A 24,455-nucleotide genomic window follows, 5' to 3' on the forward strand; every position below is an offset into this window, starting at 1 on the left:
GAAAATCACAAAAAAAAACCCAGACTTACAGTCTAGACATTGTTAATGTGGTAAATGACCATTGAAGCTGAAAATGGCTGATTTTCTTATGAAATATCTATTCTATATTGTCAGCAACCATCACTCTTGTGTTCCAGTGTATAGTGTTGAAAGTCTTATTGATCATTAAACACCTGAGCATTATGTTAGCACAGCTGAAAACTGTTTTGTGCAGATTTAAGAAGCAATAAAATGATTGATGAGTGTCTGGAGGTAAAGTCGGAGATTTGTACAGGTTAAAATTATTATGTCTGCCCTTTTCAATGTCTTTACTATATTTTTGATTCATTTTGTAACTCATTTCATGAATAAAACAGTTTATTTTCATGGAAAACAACACAGATATTTTGTGGGTGACGCCAAACTTTTGAACATTTTGACTGCAATTTAGCCAACTTGTTGATCATTTACAGTAAAGCTAAACAAGAAAATTCAAACTGAATGCTCCTTGTAAAACTAAAGTAGTTAAAATAAGCATTAAACCACTAAAGCTCCATAAACATGGCTATGTTGCAAATCTTCAGGTAAGCCAATATAACACTCAATGTGCATTTATTCTTGCATTTTTAGAGGTACAAGTGCCTAAACCTTGATTTTTGTTAAAGACCACTTACAGAATTAGCACAAGTTGTCATTTGCTTAAGCACTATATTTAGTATCGGTTTTCTCCCAGGGATGTAAAACCTTGCATTTTTTACCAAACAACAGCTGCTGGCTGCTTTGTACAGTCAGCTAAATGTGCTCCCTTACAGATTTGCACAGTAAACTTTTCAAGCGCTCTGTGCTCTCCAACCTTATATCCCGAGATGTGCTGAATCACTAAGTGCTGTCATCATCATCAATCTGAACAATGTTCATTGTCGATGCTTTCCTCAGTCATGAGGAGAGCCATTTGAACAGCTGTTGCTGTTGCAGCAACAAAAAGACTTAATTAACAAATTGCGTAAAAATGATGCTGATGACCAACGGTAATTTGTAAAAAATTGATAAAGTGTTGAGTCTTTAAATCTCCCATGTCTAAAAGCTCAACACGTTAACTTACTAGCTTAAGTTACAGATCAAGTAAAATATTGTGTAACAAGGTTGTTTTAAAGGTTAAAATTAAGATAAAAGGAACAACTTGTTAGTTTCATCTTTGATCGATATGTAAAAGAATACATAAAGCGTCTTTTTCATGCCTCACAGCCTTATTAGCATCAAACTCCTAATGTATTAGATTTGAGTTAACATCAGATGACCTTCTCGGAATCAGTTCATTTCCCCAAATGACGCCAAAAGTTTCTTGCGGAGCTGTTAATTATGTGTAAGAATGGTAGATGGGGAGATGAATGGGGAGCTCTCTGAGAGCCCAGCGTGGCAGATGAAAAGATGAAAGCCCAGATGAGCCGAAGAAGCAGCTCTTTAACTCGATAACCCATGCCATCAGTCCCTCACAGACTCATTAGGAGAGGGTTTCTGAAGCTAGATGGCTGCCGTTTGGAGTTCTCTCCATGACTAATCCAGGACCTGGAGGGCAGCTCTGGAAGGCAGGAAGGAAGGAGGGCTCACAGAGAGTGAAAAGACTGCCAATGATGTTGTGATCCCGTTTGCCCCCGTACGGCCAACCACCCACCACGATGAAAAAAAAAAAAGTCTGTGGGTTTATGGGTATCAGATTTGGACATACAGGAGTGTGCTGTTGAAAGATGGTTAGTTGAAAACCTGACAACTCCACTTGTGGTTATTTTAGACCAGTTGCATGGTCCCGTGGTCAAAGATTCCTGAAGTCTTTTCAAACTCAATTAGGTACGAAACCTAAAAATAAAGCATGAAACATCCTTTAGTAAGTACTGGCTTATCCACTTATTTGCCAGTTTATTAGATGCACCTAGCTAAGGCAGGATTTACAGGACTGGTGTATTAGACACACATTTCACAACCAAAATCTGTTTGGTTATATTCAGTCTGGTTTGCTTTCTCAGTGCATTAATGTAAGTGGACCAAATTTAAAAAAAAAGATTTGCAGAGGGGCATGTACGAAGGTGGAGGGCTGTAAATCTACTTGCACTATTATTTATTATTGGTTGAAAAGTTGGCGGTGAAATACGTAAACACGGAAATAAACTAAGCAACATGGAACCGAGCGCAAACCGAGTAGGTTCGATTATACCGGCCGTAATCCTGCTCTGGTGTTCTGATCAAACTAATGTGGAGAGAAACGTTCAGAACGAGCTCCTGTTGAGGCTCCGGGTTGTCAAAAATATATTGATCCATTATTTCCACATGACAAATCAGCTTTAGCTAAGTGGTAGCCTACAGAGTGAAATTGAAGGATAAGAATGTCATCGTTATGCTATTATCTTTGTACATCTCACAAAAAGCCCACGCAGATAGCCTACAATCCACTGCCTCAGCTTCAAAACCCAGGACAGATAAGGGTTCATGATGTTCGGGTCCCGCCCAACGAATTGCAAACACCTCAACTGCATAAGTTACTTCCCAGTTACCAGATCAAGTAAAATATTGTGTAACAAGGTTGTTTTAAAGGTTAAGATCAAGATAAAAGGAACAGCTTGTTATTTTCGTCTTTGATCGATATGCTAAAGAATACATAACACATCTTTTTCATGATTTACGGTCTTATGAGGATCAAATTTCTAAAGCATTAGATTCAAGATGACCTTCTCGGAATCAGTTAATTTCTCCAAATAACGGCAAAAAGTTCTTGCAGAGCTGTTAATTATGTGTAAGAATGGTAGGTGGGGAGATGGATGGGAGTTCTCTTAAAATGCAGATGCACAGTTACTACTTAATACTACGTTAATACTTCCATACTGTAAAGAAAAAGTGCAAGAATGTTTGCAGCAACATTGGAATGATATGGATATGGGTCCAAGACCTCCTGTTCGTCTGCAGTGAGGAAGAAAGTAATCCGAAGATGAATCACAGCATTTTTAACTGATTGGTATCAGCTTTTGATCTGTGTTGAGGCCAGCCAAGAGAGCAAAAAGCAATTAAAATTAACTTGTACAGACGACAAAATAAAGCCTTGATGTAGTACAGTTCATTCAGGTAACTGGAGTGTCTCTCCTCTTCCCTTGAGACAGTGACAAGGCCAAGGAGGGGGTTTGTTTTTTGCACATTTGTAAAAAGATAATAGGGAAAAGAAACATTAAGGAACAGCTTGAATGCAGGCATATTTTTCTTAATGGAAAGCAAAGCATGTCAAGCATATACATTGGATAGATTTTTATAGCTTTAATGTACGGTAAGGTACTGTAGATACAGGAGGACAGGGCCATTGGTGTTGATTGATTGTAAATCTGTATAATCCTAATTGACAGAATGAAAATAATCCCACGTTTATTTTCCTGTTCTGGCACATGTATGTGACGTAAACACGTATGCGACGTGAGCAGATCTGAGCAGAGTTTTGCGTCTTGGCAGTGTAGACGGACACGCTACGGCGGAGCGTATTCAACTTTTCCACTTTGGAGGGTGGTTTCAAATTTTTGCGTTTTTAAGCCCCAAAAAACGCCGTCACCGTCTAAACGAAAGGCACTACCGATAAATATTTTGACGTTTTACCGTGTAAATGGGGCCTGAGTTCTCAGAGATTAAACCCCTGTTGACTGACTTGATTCAAATGAAGAAAACAAAGGTTGAACACGGATCAGATAACCCTGTTTTAACCCTTGTTAATGGCATGAAAGAGGTATTCAGCAGCTTAGTTGAGACAGTTTCAGCTAAACTGACAACTATACTGATGATGAACTTCCAGCGAAATTGAAAGAGGATGCACTATATATAGTGACACAAATATTTGACAATAAGCCTCCCGACTGATCCGTGCACACTCATTTCAGTGCACAATGCCAGTGCTTCTCCAGCCTGAGCTTTTTGGCATTGTAAGCTGCAAAGAACAGCCTGACCTTTACATGGCTTTCCTACTACGCTGCTTTGTTAATGCGGTGACAGTTGTCTACTCTCTCTCTCTCTCTCTCTCTCTCTGTTTTGAATGGTAATTCCGCAGTAATGAGATTAAGACACAGCTTTACAGAGGGAACAGTGGGAGAGTCATAAAACATGTTTTTGACGTAATGCTGCATACTACACTGCATCGCCAGCTGCTGCTGTCTGCATGGGCATTTGTTTGCCAACGTGCCAGTGTAGGTTAGAAGCCTTACGTTAATCTTCCCTCCACGTACATACTTACAGAGCTTTGATTTAAATGCCAAACACACCACCTTCTAAGACTACTCAGTGTGCTAGTACAGTGTGTTTATGTCCATCAATGTGTATGTGTGTCTGCTTGGCGATAAGCCCTTTTGCCCAGGCAAGTAATATTGTTTTGCCCACAAAGTGCGGTGAACTTGAATGGCTGTGATCGTATCCTGTCAGCCGGCCTTTAAATAGTGCCCCCCGAGGAGCGATAACATCCAATGTGATTTCTCTCAACACGGTTTTATCAAAGTCATTATCAAGAAGCAGCAGGGTGGCTTACTGTGTAGGAAAACTATCTGTCAGCTGGACCGACCACATTAGAGACCGGGCTGAAAGTATTCACATCATTAACTAAAGTAAGAGTAGCAATGTCATTGTTCTTATTTAAAGTCTGAGTAAAGTAAAATCAGAGATTTGCTTGGAAATATGTTAAACAAGTTACAAAATAAAAGGTATAAACATGTTGAAAACTATATTTGACTTGATTTAGGAGTTAGGCTATTGAACAGTTTTTCCCCACTTCTTGTTTTTTCTTAGGCGTGTCTTAAATCATGGTTCGATGACGCAATGGAGCATCCTTGCATAACCCCGCCCCTAACACCATGTAATACGTAGAGCGCGCAGGATCAGCAATTCACCTGCTCATTACTAAGTACACACAACAGTATTTTTCTGGCATTTCTGGCCATATAATGCTCTAATATGTATCAACAGATGAAATTTGACTGTTTTTGACAAAAAAGGACATACTGTATGACTTTTTGTCCAATTTTTGGACACCCAATAATATGGTGTTTTTTCACTATTTTTGGACAAACTATACAACCACATGTATCAGCAGAGGCCATTTCTAGCATTTTTAGGCTTTTCAGAATTCCTCCTTTCATAGTGTCATGTTATTACAGGTTTAGATTAATATTGCAGGTGCATTAACATAGAAATGTTCTGTGGAGGCAGAGCTAGTTAAATTGGTAAAAATGCATCACAATTCATAAGAAGTACCAAATGACAAATGAATGTTTCAGTGAATCAATGAGTCGATCAAGTAATTTGGTTGCAATGCAATCCCGTCAGCTCCTTCCACCTTTTGCATGATTCACCATTAAGTAGATTGTAGCTTCCGTCCTAGCACTCCAGGATCCAGCCAAGCTTCAGAGAAACAAAAAACAACTCCCGACAGCCCACTGGAAACCAATAGAGGCACAGAGTTCGCCCAAGCTCACCATCCAACCTCTGCACACTGGCCTACACAATGCCTAGCTGTGTCCCTTTAGCTTAGAGATTGAGATGGATTCAGTGATGGTCTTACTTGTCCATATTGATCAGGATCGTCCATCTTCTCCACCTTTTTCTCTGTTTAGCTACTCCTCGAAAACCTCGACCGGGTAGGCAGGAGACTGGCGAGACTGGCGAGTTGATTTCCCTATCTCTTATTCATGAGATGGACACAGACACGGTCTTGCTTGTCCATGCAGTGATTTCATATCTGGTCAACACTCTCCACCTTTTTCTTGGCTGTTTATATTTGAAAAATCTCAAAGGAGCAAGTTGATTTCCCTATACTGATGAGCAATTCCTGGACAGATGTCATCATTTTCCAAGGTCAATCAAATGAAGTGCACCTAATATTTGTAAAATAGACTTAAGAACATACAATTGCATAAATTTAGCAGAGCTGGGGAGAGGCAACGAGATAGGTCTTGTAAAATAAAGAACATATAAACTGAATATACATATATAAAATTAAGAGGATTAGAAATAAAAAAAGAGCATTAATGGAAATTAAGTACCTCAGAATTGTGCAGTACTTTATTCTTTTCACCTTGTAGATGACCCTGACTTTTTATCTCTTTGTGCTGGCAGACAAGTCGAATTGCGTGTTTTGTGTCAGGTATAAAAGAAGGATCAGTCCCTACACCGAGGCAGATGCTTCATTGGGAACCCAGTGACTATGCTGCAGCTCATTTCTGTCTTTCCTCTCTGAACATAACTGACGTGTTTGCTGTAACACTCGCTGAACTCTCCTTTCACTTCGATAGCCCATTACTTGTGTCTTTAGATCAAAAGTGTGTCAGGCAAATGGCCCCATTTCATGACTGAAGCATTTCTGATGTGTATTTAATTTGGCATTGGAATCAGTGTTGATGCACACTTCAACAGCATTGAATAAAAGGGCATCCATGGAGTGAATGTCAGTCATCTAAAATGCTTAGCCCCTATATAATCACCACTAATACACTGACTGTATCTGCTGTGAGGAGTTTAAATCCATGTAAACAGTTCACTATCAAAAGATTTACACTCAGTTTGAACATTTTCTTATAAATGTTTTGTGAGAAAAAATAGTCCAAATGCTTTTATTCTTCGCTCTAGTTTACTTAAGGTTGTTTATATTTAAAAGAAATCGTGATAAAAGACAAATGTTAAAGGTTTAGACTGTTAGAATCGTTTTTAATTGCTTCGTGATTCGTCTGATAAGTTTGAAAATGCTTCATTATCTCAACATGAACTTGCTTGAACACTCTGACTCCAATGCAGAAAGTGGGAGTTTTCCTGCTCACTAGTATTTGGAGTTCTGTCTAAATCAGCCCTTGTTGCCTCATTAGTAATCCGTTCACCTCTTCATAAACTTTTGGCCGGGATGAAAAGCAGCCTTTTGCTGTCATTGTTACATCTCAGATCTCTGTTTATAGGCTGGCGGAAGCTAGCGCTCTGCAGCTCCGACACTGGCATCACACTGCCGGGTGCTGCCAAGTCAAAGGGATCGCAGCTTCTCTGGTAGCATTGTCATGACAGATGGGGACCTCACTGAAGTGTGGGGTCAGTCAGAAATCATATATTTTCCACTGTCATTTTATACAGCCCTACATCCACATCATATGTGTCCCAGCTCACCAACACACATATCTTTTATTTGGCCTCTGTCGTCAGATCTGTTTTCTGCAGCAGAAGTCTTGTGAGTGCCTTCTGACTCTGTCACTTCCTTCCAAGACAGATGACATTCCTATAGAGCTCATGTTTAATCTCTTGGGTTATTATGGATCCCACTAGTGTTCTTGGCCACCCTGTGTAACATTCACATGCTTGGATTGGCCTGGCTTCCATGCTTGCATGAGTTATCAGTTTGTGCAGGTCCAATGGGCTATCCTAACCGTAATGACTCAAGGTCAATGCCTCACCTTAACCAACATCCAAGGCTCCTGCAAAGGTTGGGTCTTGCCAAGAAAAGCAATGGGAGGAGGACCGTGCCTGATCCAAACGGAACGGGCCGATGGATTGGCTTTGGGTAGTGTGTGCATAATGCATTGCTAATACATTTTTCATGTAGATCCAAAGACCACGCACTCACAGGACAGCAATACACCCCCCAAGTGTGGAGCTGATTGATGAACAATTGTTGAGAAAATCTAAGAAAAGTCACATAGAAACATATAGAGAAAAAACATATAATGACCCAAAGAAAATACATATAGAGATGGATAGGAAAATATTAGAAAAGACATAGAGATGGATAGAAACAAGGCATATAGACTCTAAGAAAAGACCGATAGAGAAAAAACAAAAAGACTAGAAAAGACATAGAGACAGATAGACTAAGAAAAAACATGGGGACTCTAAGATAAGACAGATAGAGACATAAAGAGATTAGACATAACAAGACTAAGAAAATACATAGAAACAGATGGAGGCATAAAGGAATTAGACATAAAATACTAAGAAAAGACATATAGAGATGAAGAAAAGACAGAAAGAGATATCGAGATTAGACAAACAACAGACTGATAGAGACAAAGAAAAGATGGATAGGGACTCGAAGAAAAGAGAGATGTATAGAGAAAAAAAACATAAAAAAGACAAAGAAAAGACTGAGACTAAGAAAATACTGAAAGAGAGAGATGGACACAAAGAAAACACATATATAGACTAAGAAAAGACAGATGGAGACCTACAGAGACAAGACATAAAAAACCTGTAGTGAAATACATAGAGACAAGACCTATAGAGACTAAGAAAAGACATAGAGATTATAAGACACAGATAACTTAATAATATTTAATATTTTAGCTGGTTTAAAAATAACTACTATATGTCATGTGAATAAACAGCTAAAACATCCTGTAATGCATCAGCAGCAGTATGAAACTCAATGAGATTCAGCCTCGCGATATAAGACCCATTTTGTAACTGGTGCAAAGGTTTCATTTTGGCACCATCAATCCAGCTAGATTTAAGAGCTCCTTATTGCTAAAAGTGGTTTAAATGTTAAAGGGGAGTGAGGAAGTGAGTTCTCTTCCCGCAGTGTTAATGGAAAGGTCTAACAGAAGAGAGCAGCCCTGTGATATTTTTGAGTCATTAGAGCTTCCCTTGGTCTCCCCGGGGTGCAAATTTCTCCAGCTTAGATTATCTAAAAAGCCGTGACGAATGTTATCAAGAGTCTGATAGAATTTGTTGGAAAATATGTTGACTGATAAACCGCTCCTAATATTAGATCAGGTGTCTGAAATAAAGGTAATCTAATTTAATAAATTGGTCCGATAATGAAGGTTTTTGACCTTGCCTTATCTTTGAGCACAGGCAGATGCGGCAGCTATTACGGCAATAGTATGCAAATAGATTGTGATCATTATCGAAGGGTGCTCTCTGAACTCAATTAGCAAGTATGATCTGCTGATAACTTTTCATTAGCATATATGCTGGGTGTCTGCAGTGCACATAATCTGGCAAGTCTTCATGTGTGCACCAACCACGACTGCAGGAAGTTGAATAAAAAAGCAACAAGGGTATGAAAAGCGAATCCTCCGTCTGTGCATGAGATGTAAATGTACAGCACATAGCCATCAATCAGCAGTAATGGGGTGATTTTTCTGACACTGACAGTTTGATGGAGCGTATTTATCATAATGATGCCACATGTATACAGTATTCGGATGACTCTAATGTGTAGGAGGTGCTATACAGCTCTTGCAATGCCTAATTAAAAAGTTAAAGGATCTCCCAAGTTATGTTTTTGTCTCCTTAAGCATAAAATAGGAAACCCTGTGATTTTCTGCAGATGATTAGAACCACCTTGATTTCCCTGCTGAACTTTAAGGGGGAAAAAACAAAAAAGCTGAAGCTGTTTTTAGGAATTTAGGAAACGTTTCTCGGGCGTCCCCAGAAAGTGCTTGATGTCTTGAGCTGAAAGCAAACACTAAATCTGCGGGATAAGTCTTTGATTACATTTATAGTAGCAGCTTAAATTTCCCAGTCATTAGCATTTCGCTTGTAGTTGTAATAGAGTTATAAAAGATGGCTTTGTCATTGTCTCTCCCTCTTGCATCTGCATCTTATTTTCCCTCTGCAGCGTAATGACCGTCCGTCACAGATGTTGCAAGGCGCCCAAGCATCTCCCCCTTGGCATTTGGCTTGGTTAATAATGCAAGCTTAAAAGTGCAGTGGCAGCACAGACTGTGTAAGATGCAGTTAGTGTTCATTATGCAGACAGTCCTGATTCACACTTATTTCGCCGTGTCTGTGCAAAGAATATTCTCTGAAATCAATACGGCCATTAATTACACACTGAACAGTAATTATATCCTTTTTTATGAATCATTCCTCTTGGACAAACGCAGACAAAGTAGAGCTTTTGTTAGTATATCACATTTATTTAAGAAACAGTTTAAAAATTTTAGTCCACATTAAAAAGATATATTCCAAAGTTCAAGAAATTATCTCTGAACGCTTTTAATCTTGTTTGAACCGGCCTTTTTTTGGAGTGTCTTAGTCAGAGCCCCGCTGTGAGGGAGAGTATATTCTATTTTCATCCGCCTCATTAAGTTTTTCACTTTAATTAATGGCAGGATGTGCTCACAGAGGAACTGTCCTGTCTGTTCGTTAAAGCCCATTATACGTCTGAGCTCAGGCAGACTGCTGGCTTCAAATAGGCTTTTAGGTAATGGAGTTTACATTGTCGTGTGAACTGCAACATGAGAGCGGGGCGGCTCGTAAAGCATGTTTATGGAAAAACATATCACGTTAGCGTACAGACACTGCAGATCAGTCATGCAGGAAGCACGGGAGATTTCATTTGCCAGCATCATCAACCAATTGTGAAGCCGTGTCGCTACTGGGAAGGCAGATCAAGCAGAAATGGTTGATTACAGCTGCATTTTGCCCTGTTGAGTCATATTTAGCCTGCAGCTGTGAAGACTATTGATCTTGCTCTTTTCCTCGCTGTGTGACCCAGCAGTGGGAGCTTTGTGCTAGGTTGGTAATGTCTCTTGAACTGTAGAGCTATTGGTGATTATAAATGAGTTCAATTGGACCCATCTCACCCTTCACCTATAAACTAGCCTCTGCCACCGCGCCGCAATTGAATTTAGCTAAAGGAAAACGAGCTAACGCTCCTGCCTCAGCCTATGGTTAGTGATGTTTCATCACCATGTTTGAGATATAGCTTCTGCAGGTCAGTAGTTTTGCCTTTGGATGTCCCTTTATATTTTTATCGGATAGATGAGGCACCTTCCTTTTTAATTGTCATTGATTTTTCACTGGACCTGGATTGTTTTTAACTAGGGCTAGAATAGATTCCTCTTTCCTGGTGCACCTTAATGTTGCTGTTTCCTGCTGCAACAACTCCAACAAACTTATTTCCACTTGGATTTATGTATTGTCAATTTTGACATCAAAAGTATTTTGCTTCTAACCAGAAATATATAGAAGCTGAAAGCAATTGTAAACTAGTGACATATAAAGAAAAGACAAATAGAGACAGACTTAATTTAATCATATTTCATATTTTAGCTAGTCTAAAGATAAGACTATATATATACTGTATATAAATCATGTAGATAAACAACTAAAGCATCCTGAAATGTATCATCGTGGATTATATTTTTTTTAACAAGGACAAGATTAGATTCATCTTTCCTGGTTCACCTTAAAGTTGCTGTTTCCTGCTGCAACAACTCCAACAAACTTATTTCCACTTTGATTTATGCATCGTCGATTTTTGACATCAAAATGATCTTAATTTTTTTTTTATTGTTTATGTTTCGGGTGTCCGCGGGGTTTTTAGAAGGTAGCAAATGAAATTAGCCTAAAGTAATGCCATTAAAAAGTAATAAACGTTATCTGACATGGTAAATTATTTGCAAGTTACCTCATTGAATCGTGATGAAAGTCCTTTCATTAAACCTTTCTGTTTTTAACTTTTTTAAAAACTTTTTCCGATTTTCGTTTGTCATTTTGTGCCTCGGTTTTGTGTAGCGGTGGAGAAGTGGTGTGTGCTCTCCCTTCACATGACAATGAAATTACATTTTGTCTTGGGTTAGGGTTAAATAGCAAATAATTGTGTATAGGTCAGTGCTGCTGTTGAGGCAAAAAGTAACTAAGTATCCAGTAACTTTGATATAGGTACTTGATTTGAATTGCAAGCATGACTACACTTACTTACTTACTTACTCAGAAAAGTAACAAAATTACAGTAATCAGTTACTTTATAATTAGTTAATACCAACACTGAAGTTAGAAAGGTTGCTGCTACAGCTGCAGATCAATGCTGTGAAGGTATTAAAAGGTATTAAATTCAAGTATGCTAAGTATTTCTGTATCCCAGATGTAACAGGGTAGTTGGGTCATAAACCTCAATTCCGTGACCATTCTCTGGCTAATATGTTTTGACGACTGATTTGACTTCTATACACCCTTTATAAAAAATTTAGCCCCCATGTCCCTCGCAAAAATGTCGGCATTTTTTGCTAGAGGGCCAAATCCAGAATGGCCGCCGGCATCATCTTAAAAAAGTATTTAAAAAGCATTATTTTCATCAGAGCACCAACAGTTATGTATGAATACACTTTTTGTGGCAAATTGACCATGAGGATTGTGATTCTGACATCATTTTGAGATTTAGACATCATATTGGCCCTGAAATCCAAGATGGCTGCCATCTGGTAGAGGAAAAATCATAATTTCTAATACACAAATTTATTTTTTAACCAGAGCACCTAGAATGATGCATGAAGATACTTTTTGTGGTAAACTGACCATAAGGATTGTGATTTTGACATAATTTTGACATTAAGACATTGTTCTGACCCCAAAACCCAAGATGGCCAACAGCTGGGAGGGGAAAAATGTAAAGTTTAGAAGAAGATTAGTCCGAATCAGAGCATTCTGCCTCACTAGACTCTAGACTCTGATTTTGATTCTGGGTGCTTCTTTGACTCTGGAGCACAGCACCAGACACATTTAGTTTTGTCATGGATCGGCCCTAGGCTTGATCTCAGACGTTTGGAAGCTGGAGCCACAGGTGGGGAACAAACATCAGACATAGATGAAGACTGACGTTGGCTTTCATCAAAGTCTTCTTTTCTCTGTCTTTTGTTGGCTTGCTCCAGCTTTTTGGCGTTTGAAAATGTCAACATACATGCATTATGAACACATTGTCCAATGGGACCTTTATCCCAATCAACAGTTGTGTAGACATCTCCATACTTGTCTAGACCCTTCCATAGCAGGGCCTTTTTCTTTAGATTTGCCCACCTCTCCATTGAGATAATTGAATCAGTGTCTTTATCACAAAGCCTGCCACACAGAAGAACACATGGAATGCCTGGCATGTTTGCAATTGTCAATTCACTTTGCTGTCAGAACAGAAATTAATAAGTGAGAGTGAGAATGAAGTGAGTGATGATATGATTGTAGTGGGTGGGGTTTAAAAGAACCTTCGAGAATTTAGTCAAACAAATTACATTATAAGACGACCTTGTGAAATTGCTGTTTATTTAAAATATATAAATAAAATGTACTTTATTATTTATTGTATTAATTTATAATGCAATATTATGTATTTAAAAATGAAATATTATATAAAACATTTTTAAAACGTAATTCATGAAATGACACCTTCATACATTCTATAACCATTACACATTCAGTGGCATGTTTCAGTAGCCTGGTCCTACCAAACTCTCGTACATATTTCATAATGTGCAGAGAGTCCGGCCACTTTCCATTGCCAAGCGTTAACTTCCTTGAATGCGGGTACTCTGTTGAAGTTTAAAACTATTGGATCTGCCCAGAGCCACTCTGGATCTGCCATAACCAATCGCTAACATCGTTTTTATTTTAGCCAATGCTAACATCGTTCTTAGCTACTCCCTCTGTTCACTGATTGGATCTGCAAGTTTTTGGCCGAAGAAAACCTGTGAATATACCACAGACCCAGACAACGTACTGAAGGGGGAAATTAAAATTGAGCGGAAGTACGTAGTAGGGCAGAGCCAGGCTAATGTTTCATTCACTTGATTGTTTCCACGATATATGATGTTTACACGATATTCAATTTTTTTTAGATGTACCTGTACATTTTTGCTCTCCCGGATGGTGGCCATTTTAGTCTTTGGGATCAAAATAATGTCTTAATGTAACACTATGGAACAATTGTACCTTGTCAGTGCTAGGGAAGTTATTCACTTGCTAGTTTGTCATGAAAAAAGTAAGCAAGTTACAACAGGTTTTGCTAGGTTTAGTGCTAGCAGGACCTCTCGTTAGCAATGTTAGCAAGTTTGTTATTAACACTCTTGTAGTTCGAAGCTAGTAAAAAGTGCTCTTTGGCTTCTTTACAATGCTATTGTGATAGCTATGTTGGCTAGCTTGCTACTTAAGTTCCACGAGTGTCAGGATAGTCCAGGATTTGTAAGACATTTAGCGATAGTTGACTAGCTGTACTTTGCTCATTAGCATTCTCACTCTCACTCACTAATATCTGTCTTTCCGCTGTATGCAGTGGAGCCAGCAGTGGTTAACAGCATTTCTCTGGTTCAGGTGATTGTGCATACCTTTGTAGGCTACAGATGTAGTTGCAAACATACTGAATTGGTCCTTTTTCCAGCTCTCGACAACTAGCTTCTATGATCGTGAGCATACCAATTCCTCCATGGTGGGGCTTTAATATCAGAATTACAATTCTTATGGTCAATTTTACCAAAAATAGTGTCTTCATGCATTATTCTAGGTGCTCTGATTAAAAAGTAAATTTGTATATTAGAAATGATGTTCTCGCTCTACCAGATGGCGGCCATCTTGGATTTCAAAGCCAAGATGATGCCTAAATCTCAAAATGATGTCAGAATCACAATCCTCATGGTCAATTTGCCACAAAAAGTGTATTCATACATAACTGTAGGTGCTCTGGTAAAAATAATACTTTTAAAATACTTTTTCAAGATGATGCCGGCGGCCATTTTGGATTTGGCCCTCTAGCAAAAAATGCCGACATTTTTGCGAGGGACATGGGGGCTAAATTTTTTATAAAGGGTGTATAGAAGTCAAATCAGTCGTCAAAACATATTAGCCAGAGAATGGTCACGGAATTGAGGTTTATGACCCAACTAGGGTGGATGTATGATACATAGACTTAGAGAGACATATAAAAAGAGACAAATAGAGACTATAAGACATATAGAGACAGACTTACATTTTAGCTACATCTCTTGATTTAATAATATTTTATATTTTAGCAAGTTTAAATGTAAGACAATATATAATAATAACAATATATATATATATTTTTTTTTAACAAGGATCAGATTAGATTCCTCTTTCCTGGTGCACCTTGAAGTTGTTGTTTCCTGCTGCAACAACTCAATTTATGTGCTGTTGATTGTTGACATGAAAAAGTATCTTTATGTTATGTTATTGTTTATGAACAGGGCTGTGTATGATACATTTTTTTATCCAGATCTACAGAAGCTAAAAGCAGTTTTAACCTGTGGTCCCTTGTTAGAGTCTGCCTGTAATACACAGGTTAACACAGTGAAATATCTAATAGCAGCAGACAGTTGCTGTTAGCTAAAAACAGTGAGTTCAAACAAACACAACATCATTAAAGGAATTCTTCATCCCCCAAATGATCGTTTGTTTATCAGTTACTCACCCTGTATTACCTTGACTTCTTGGAGGAAACTTTATTTTTCTTGCATTCCTTCATGGTGAATGAAGGATTTCAAACACAGAAAATCTTGGTAAATTGAAGTGAATAGGGGCGGCATTTAACATAAGCTAAATTATATAAATTGTGCAGTTTAATCAAAGTCTCATTTATCCCGCCATATGCTCACGACTTTACAAACACGTGCAGTTTTGCTGCATAAATGTGTGCAGGCATGCTACTCGCCCACTACTTACTTAAATTCATAAATTCATTCAAAGATTTTTTTCTGGAGGCATCTTAAAATAAAACCTGTTTTCTTCATGAAGTAAATGAGAGAGATGAATCTTCAAGGTAACACAGGGTGAGTTATTAATGCACAGGTAAACATTTGTGGTTTTGAAGTATTGCTTTAAAACCAATAACCAATAATAAAAAAACAATTCATACAAAATTAAGTAACAGACTGTAGTTCTCAAGTAGCCTTCATGACATAAAGTTAAACACAAAGTGTCATAAAGACTGGCCAATGTAACTCAGCTCAGTGAGTGTTGTTCTAAAGGCCCCAAAGCAATAGTCACCTGTAGTTTTAATATTCAAAACAAACACCATTTTTATTTTTTTGAAAACTTAATACTGAAAATAATGAGCCCAACATATTGAGCAGCCCACATTTGCAGCGGCTGGAAGCACATTTTAGCATTAGTCCGGTGTTAAGCGTGTCAACTATATTGACATGTTCACAGCTGCAGAAAATTGAGTGAGGTGTGCAGAGGGAGGGAGAGCCTGTGCTCGTGCAGACAGGATGGTGGTAATAGGCTGTCTGAGCATTTAGGAGATGGGAGGGGGGGTCTCCCACTCTGAGGGCCAGAGAGCCAGAGAAATTGACTTCTAATGGCTTATCCAAAGGTGTTCGATGACAGTTAACCTTTCCAGCTAATGATTAAGGTGACTCTTAATATGTATCACACATCGGCCGCAGATAGCATTTAGTCAGCAATGGAGATAAATGTGGCGCATGAATTTTGTATGGCTTTAAAATAGCCCACATCCCACAGCATCGCCGTCTCAACACAGTCCAGTTCAAGGTCGGTCAGACGGGGCGGAGAGGGAAACCCCAACCCGGTCTGCACGCAACTGAATGAATGATTTAAACCTCCCAGTGAGCGTAGATGACAGGGACCCTTATCGCCACACAGCCGAAACATAAAATAAGAGACTCCCAGATGATGTGTGAGGAATTGTGCTGATTCCCACAGTGAGGCCCAGTCGGAGTAAGAGTTTCCCTTGGGTCATGACAGAGAGGGGGGGGGGGGGGGGGGTCTGTTGGAGCTGGTTGTGCAGCAGATGGCAGCTCACCTGCCAGTGTCAGTTACATGAGTGTTACATCTTTATTCAGCTTTATTAGCCGCTCATGAGACCCCAATGCAATCCACTTAGGGGGCTTAACATTGTCCTTGTTTCACCTTGATATTTTTTTTAATCTGATCTAGCTAGATATGCTGCCTGGCAACTATTTTCTAGATTACTTATTGATGAGTGATGGAATGTAACTAAATACATCTACACAATAACATTTCGGACAGCGTTCGAATAAGAATCTATCAAAATTTCACATTAATTACTCATATAAATGATCATGTAATGCTTGTAATTAATGAAATGGTATGAAACTAAAGTCTAACTTCTTATCTTTTGAACTGTGTATTGTTTTAACTGTGTAGCCTACATTAGGCACAGGTTTACCAGAGTCTGCTAAAGGACGCTAACTCCAGTGAATTAGCCGTGTGCTAACTGTATGCCAAATCAGACACTTGGATCTCCTCGCTGTAAAACAATGGGGGCTGCTGAATTTTTAGGGGGAAATTGGATGCTTCTGGGTAAGCCAAATGAATAACACCGTTATCAACCACCGTTATCAATACACGTGGACCGTACTTCTGTCCTTCAAAATAAAATACAGTACAGTAATAATACAGATGTACTTTTAAGTTTGTTGCCCTAGCATTCTTAGTGTTTTCTCTCATCAGATTGACTTTCGTATAATAATTAGACATGTTAATCTCCATGTACATAAATTAATTTTCACATGTAGAGTGTTAAATATGTATAAATAAATTAAACCTACAACGCGATGTGTCCCATTTGGGATAAAGTCTCTATACTTGAGTAAAATTTTGAGATACTTGTACTTTACTTGAGTATTTACCATTTTATGTAACTTTATACTTCTACTTGAGTACATTTTAAGGTAAATATTGTTATTATTTAGCTACCAGCTTTAGTTACTTTTGACATGAAAATCATGACAAATTTAAAGTGATTTTTTTTTAATGAAACATCATAACAGTATATTTAGTAGTTAAAATGAGCCATATCTTGAGGAAATGAATATGTTGCTTACATAAATACATCAATACAAATAATATAATAATATATTTAGATTATATATAATGATCTGAGTGGGTTCATTCTGCATAACAAGTACTTCTACTTTTGATACTTTAAGTTCATTTTGATGCTGATACTTTTGTACTTTTACTTGAGTCAGGTTTGAATGCGGGGCTTTTACTTGTAGTGGAGTAATTTCACAGTGTGGTATTAGTACTTTTACCAAATTAAGAGATCTGAATACTTCTTCCACCACTGACACGAACTGAAACTAAGATTGTGAAACCATAAGAACCTGGAGGGTTCTTTAAATAAAGTAAGCCAGGTTATTGAATATGCTGTGCTAGACATTTTTTCTCCTACACTCACGATAAGGTTTTTTTTTTCTCAGTGGGTAATTCTTAGAGATTAGTACACACATTGTTGTATGGCTGGTTTCGCCAGGGAATGAAGTTAAATAGCGGATGGGCCTCTGACTCTGTAAGTAGCAATCATAATTCCCCTCTAAAAGCTTCATGCCACTTAAGTTATTAACATTTAATTCTGCAACATCAGAGTGGATTAACCCATCAGACAGTGTTCTCATTAAGATCTACTCATTGCATCTTTTTTCGTGAGTGCCTCAAGCCCCTTCTGTACCTCAAGTCTGCCAAAGAAAAAGATTGGACCTGCATGTGCTTCACCTCTTTTCACTCAGTGCTGTTTTTCACAAGGGCAAACATTCTCTTCTTGTCTGGCTACAGCGTCAAACCTACTCGTCAGTCTCCCGATTAATGAGTTATTCTGAAGTATACAATGAAAACCCAGGGCCTACAGGCAGTTTCTTAGAAAGTCTAATGCTATATTGGACTTCTAGCATGGGTTTGCGTCATAGACTGTATAAATAATGGACGTAGTGACTGTGACGTCACCCATTGGTTTGTGGCCCGTTTAGGCATCAAGTTCAGCATTACATTTGTCGACATCTTGTGTTGCAATCTTGTTTCCGAAAAGACTACATTTAGACTGTCGAGGAGTGAAGGAGATCTGACGACACTGACTACACGCCTCTCTACACCTCCACCTGACTGAGCGAAGTCGCTGCTTATTCATGTTAGCATTTACTGGGTTGTTAGTTTTGGCTAGCAGAAAACAAAAACAAAATGTATGTTACTACCTCAGAAAACTGAATAGCGACTCCTTGGAGTGTCTGTTAGTCCAACTAAATGCTGAACAAGACATTTTTTTTAATGAACAAAATGTTTATAAAAACTGTCATTAAGTGAAAATACAGTGTGGAAGGGTCAGTTATGAGATCAAACCGGCAAACATCCTTAAACTTTATTGACACGTTGCAGTGGATATGCATTGTTGTGCTTCTCTCCTGATGATGGCTCACCTTGTTAGTGACCTGTCAATCAAAGCTAGAAACGCCCCAAATCATATAATTCTTTATCTTCTATTTTCTTCTATATCGGGCCATTATTTCCACTATTAACATCAAATTGTCTTGAAGAAGATTTTTTTACTAGCGATTGAGACTATAGTGTTGTCCTAAAAAACATTTCTGAGGAAATAAAAATCAAGTGAGAAGTTTTTTTGTTTTGTATTGAAATGAATGGGATGAAATACTTTTGCAGCCGCCGTCAGCGCCTCCTGTTGAAATTTTGGTAGAATGCAGCTTAAGGCACTTTCTGGTTTGCCTCACTGCTCAGACCCGGAGGTTGCCGCTTGGTCTGCATCGGGTGTATATATCTTGGGGCTACTTGATCAACAAGCAAAATGTTATCAGTCAGGGTTTCAGTAGGCACACAAATTTTAAGTCAATGTAATTAGAAACTTTTGAGTGTAAATGGCTTTATTTTCTGTCTTACAAAAACTTGTTTCATCAGTTAGAAGACTAGATCCAAACACTTTCCTCTTATCTTTCCAGAGTGTTCCTGCGGGCCATTAATCAGTATGCAGCAGTGTTGAACAAGAAATTTCTGGATCAAACCAACTTTGAGCTACAGGTAAGAGCTGAACTGTCAAAAGAGCCTTTTCTTTTCTTTTGGAAACATCCTTGATACGAGCTCCCCCACTCTCTTTAAAGATGCCTTTTTCAGTACTATTATTAAAAGCAGCTTTGGAAAAGGTTTGGATGGCAATTTTTTAAGTCGTCTCTTCACTGCAGTTTCATCCTGAGACTGTTTTTAATGTTCCAAATGCAGCATTGTTGGACCTTCTGAATACAGGAGGGGTGGAAAAAAAGATCACTGAAGGCAGTAGACATAAAAATTGTAGAGCGGGAACATCAATTATTGTGTAATGGCTGGCAATTTGATGTGCATGTGAATATTTTAACCTGCTCCCCCTGGAATAGAGCAACTTTTTTCTGCTTCCTTTTTAAATGTCTGACATATGGAAGAAAGTTAATGCTGTAACCAACTAAACTGCTAATCTTTTAAAGCCTTTATGGATTGATTATTTTAACAGTGTTTTAGTGTGACAAATATGTCTTTTTAAAGTGTTTAATGTACAGTTCAATAGTGCAAAGATAATTAATCTGGTTAGAGTCACATAGGATCCTATCTTACATTTACACAGCACAGTGCAACTATCATTACTCAAAGCCTGGTCCAAAGTCAATGGTGCAGTATTTTCCTTGTATGTAAAGGAAGCACATGGTTCTCAACATGCGTACACTTGTGACACACTAGTGTAATGGTAATTGCAATTAATATCAGTGGGCATATCTAATAAATAGCAAAATAATAAGGAATATATTAAGTAAAATATGAACATCTCCAGCAGATACAATTATGCAAGATAAGGAACAGCAGCGTAACATCATTAATTATTTCACAAGCTTAAAGTTTAGCTCTGTTTCCGGTTTTGCTGAATGCATGGAAACATTTCCTATCCCCGAAAGCAGCGTCTCTAATCATTAAACCACTCATGCATCACTACAATACATAATTTAAAGAGTAATATAGTTGACGGGGACTAGCAGAGGGGGAGTTAAATGTTCATGTGGGAACGGTTCTCTAAATCAGAGAAAATAATTAATTTGGAAGTATGGCAGGTGGATGGTTCATGCATGGATTCAGATGATGTCCAAGCTGATCCTCACACTCCTGTTACCCATGTGTAGCCTTCTCCTTGGTGAAATAGGTTATCGGTGCATTTCCTCATATGCAGTCACTAGTAAATAGCATAGCTCAAGATGCACATGCACCTGGCTTTCATGTAGAATTAGAGATAACATTGGCTAAATTAATGTTTATGACTTAGTACAAGGTTAAATACAACCCCTTGCACCTTAATTTGCATTTAGAATTTGCACCATTTAACTGACAAAAGTGAGGTGGACACGCTCTAAATGCACTTGTACCATGCACTTTAGACCGTTCGCTACAGAGCGTCTAAACAGGGTCCCTAGTCTTTTACAGCCATTTTTAATGTTGTAGGCAAAATAGTCATGTGTTTTAGCTTATGGGTTTGGAAAAAATTATAAGACCACACTTTTTATTCAATTTCTTGTTCATTTTAATGCCTGGTACAACTAAATGTACATTTTTTTGGACAAATATAATGATAAAGTGGAGAAAACAAGGGTGGTGTAATAATTTTTTCCATGACTGTATGTTTTGAAAACATTATGAAGAGGCTTGCTTCCAATGTATAAATGGACTTTTTGCAGTAAAATAAAAGGTGGCTATAGTGGCACTCCTTTTAGCTGCTGTCATTGTCTGATTAAGAGTGCGCTCTGGAGGCCAGTGGCCTAAATCACCCTCCCCTCCGACCACTGGGACAGCTTCCTGACACACAAGTACACCCATCGCAACTAACCCTTTTGATTTACTGAAAGTATAAAGCTTTCCAGCCCACGTAGCGTGGTTTGGAGCTGAATGATATTGTTGTTAAACTGGTTTTGACCGTGAGTAAAGTGTTCTTTTTATTCTTTTTAACACCACTTTCCACCTGTCTCCTTCACTTTATGTGGGTTTAGCTGTGGAACAACTACTTTCACCTGGCTGTAGCCTTCCTCACCCAGGAGTCACTGCAGCTGGAGAACTTCTCCAGCGACAAAAGAGCCAAGATCTTCCACAAGTACGTATGGGGCGCTCTCTCAATCCGCAGGGCCTCCTCTTTGCACATCAACACAGCCCGAGCTCCCTCTGCAGCATGAGCAGGCTTTATATAATTCATCACACAGACTCTCACAGGGATATCCAACACACCAGGGCTCCAGTGGAGGCTGCTCTAGTTGTTCGCCCTTCTGAACAAAGCGGCCTCATAGTAACTTTGGTGGCTACAGAGAACGTATCTTGTACTCAAATCCAGGTGTCAGACGAAGTTGGGAATCCCCTCTTGAATCGTAGGATACAGGTTCCTCCGTAAAGCACCTCCTACATGCCTTTGTTTGTTATTCCCACAACAGATAAAGGGGAAATAATTTGATATCACAGTGCACAGAGTTTCTAGATGGCTGAAGTTTTATATCCACAAAGTTTAGATGTTTATTATTTGTGAAAATCTGCTCTAAGACCTAACCCGACTTCCAGTTATAAGTTCAGAAAGTGGCTTTGTTTCCCGTTCATCCTCTGCCTGTATCCGCAGTAAGCCATTCATCTGCATTAGTATTTCTCATAGAGTCTGGTAATGCAGCCAAACGTGTAAATGCTTTCTGGGCAGACGTGGACCATATTGGCTCTCATCTTCATTTGGAGGAGATTTTGTCACTAAAGCATTCATCACACTGGCAGCGAGACTCCTCGCCGGTCAGTGCTTTATTATCGGACCTGATAAGCTCCCACACAAACAGCCAAACACAGCAAACAAGACGTTCCCAGCCACCCCCACCCTGCTTCCTTCCACTTGTCAGCCTTCCCCCGAAAGAAGACGCTATTTGATTCGCACACACAAGAACTGCCTTTCCTGGCGTAAGCACAGAAAAGAGCTGATCTCTGCCATTGCTATTTCCAGACTGTTTATCTGACATTCCAAAATATGTCATTCATATACAACCAGGTAGCTTCCAGAGTAACTGGAGAAGATATTATACAGGGTTTGCCAATTTCTCTTTCACCCACTCTTTCTACCTCTCCCCGCCTACTCTCCTTCTCTGTCTCTGTGTCTGTCTCCCTCCACCTACAACTCACCTTCTCTCTTTTACCTCCACGTCTCCATATCCCGTATCCCTGTGTGCTGGCGCGTGAACTGTCAGTCCTGCCTGCAATACCAATTATTGTGCCTTGCTCGGGAGCAGAGAACAGAGGGGTGAAATCAGAGGTGTGTTGAGCGTGGCTCTTTAGCACCAGCTTTTCTCCTGCGCCACACATCTCCCAGGTGCTGTTTGTGAAGTTCCGGTCCATTACAGGTGTCTGTGTGATCCTCATTTCCCTCTCACACTTAGATCAGGTTACTGACAACAGGCTAACAGCCTTTAAAGAGCAGTACTGCATAGGAATAGGAGGGTTAATGCCTGAGGGCTGGGTGATATGACAATATATTGTCAAGACCTTTTAAAACTGTCAGTCATATATATATTTTATACATCTTTTCTGTCACAAAGGGCTGCATCGTGATGTATTCACACTGTTGCCTCACAGTAAGCTGGTCACAGGTTCAAATCTGACTTGCGGCTCTTCTGTGTGGAGTTTGCATGTCCTCCCAGTGTCAGCGTGGGTTCTCTCCGGGTCCTTTAGCTTCCTCACAGACATGCAGCTCAGGTTACATTAGTGAATGGCTGTCTGGAGACCCGTCCAGGGTACCCCGCTCAACCTCAGCTGGGATTGTCTGCAGCCCGCCACAACCTGAATTTGGATATGTGGTTTTAGGATAATGAATGACTTTCTATGGCAATGTCAAAAATAAAAGCTACCAAACTGTGTTACGACCCTATTTCTGTCCTTTGGAGAACAGAGTATGCAAAAATAATCATTATTTAATATGGACTAAACCAATAAATTGGAAAAATATACTATATTGTGATATTTAACATAAAATGAATATGTGTTTTGGCATGTTGCTGTGATAGAGACCTCAGAAGCTACTTTGATGATTGCATGTAATATATATTACATGTGTTCTCATAACAGGCACAAATCAGTTACAACAGATAAGATCAAGGATTTGATAAACTGGAATTCACCTTCTATCTGTTAAGCGCTCTGGGCAGAGATTGTGGGAATTCAGCTACACACACACACACACACAGATAGACAGAGAGTGCTGGATAAATGAGCATGCAGCAATGTCATCGTCATGATATGCACAAATGAGTGATGAGGAGAGGGAGTGTCAAATTGTCAGATTTAGTGAGTATCTCGCACTTGCTTTGCTCCAGGCTTTGATCACATCTCATCTGTTCTTACAGGCCACTGCTTGTCAATCTCTTGTGTGTTTTGTTCCCTCTCTCAATCTGTCTGTCTTCATGTCTGTCCTCCATCACTTCTGTTTCCACATGCATTCCTCCTCCTTTCCTCCCAGTCTTGCTCTTTGCCCCCCTTTCCCTGACCCAGTCTCCCTCTGTTATTCTTAGTGAGCCTTTCCGAGAGCTTTCCGCAGGCCGTAGCTGACAGGTACGCGTTGTAGGTCCTGACAGCCGACAGTCATAGCTGCCTGTCTCGCTGCCTACAGAAGTGTGACAGAACAGCACCCTGCATCTGCCTCGGCTCAGATGAGGACATGATGCCTCCTGAGCAGTCATCTGCACGCACATATCTAGAGGCACAGGCCTGCATGCTTCTCAAACCACCCATGCATGCTGCAAGAACAATCATACACACATATGTGCACAGAAATACATGATAAGGCACGCTTAAGCTGCAGAGTTTGAATTTGAGACATAAACAGGGAAAGATGAATACATAAGGCAGCTTTCAGTAATTTATAGAGGCAGACATCTTTATCATCTTGCCAGTACTCTGCTTTAAGATCAATC

General features: G+C 39.2%; 1 protein-coding gene across 2 annotated transcripts in view; it reads left to right on the plus strand.

Annotated features, from left to right (window-relative positions):
• dock1 (dedicator of cytokinesis 1) overlaps positions 1-24,455 on the plus strand; it is a 244,084-nt gene that overhangs the window by 170,689 nt on the left and 48,940 nt on the right. For both annotated transcript variants that reach the window (XM_059325282.1, XM_059325284.1), the window contains exons 30-31: positions 19,461-19,539; positions 21,519-21,619. In XM_059325282.1, the coding sequence (XP_059181265.1) occupies positions 19,461-19,539; positions 21,519-21,619 (180 nt within the window). The remainder of the gene's footprint in view (positions 1-19,460; positions 19,540-21,518; positions 21,620-24,455) is intronic.

The sequence above is a fragment of the Centropristis striata genome, chromosome 21 (assembly GCF_030273125.1).
Source record: "Centropristis striata isolate RG_2023a ecotype Rhode Island chromosome 21, C.striata_1.0, whole genome shotgun sequence".
In the NCBI taxonomy this organism is placed as follows: Eukaryota; Metazoa; Chordata; class Actinopteri; order Perciformes; family Serranidae; genus Centropristis; species Centropristis striata.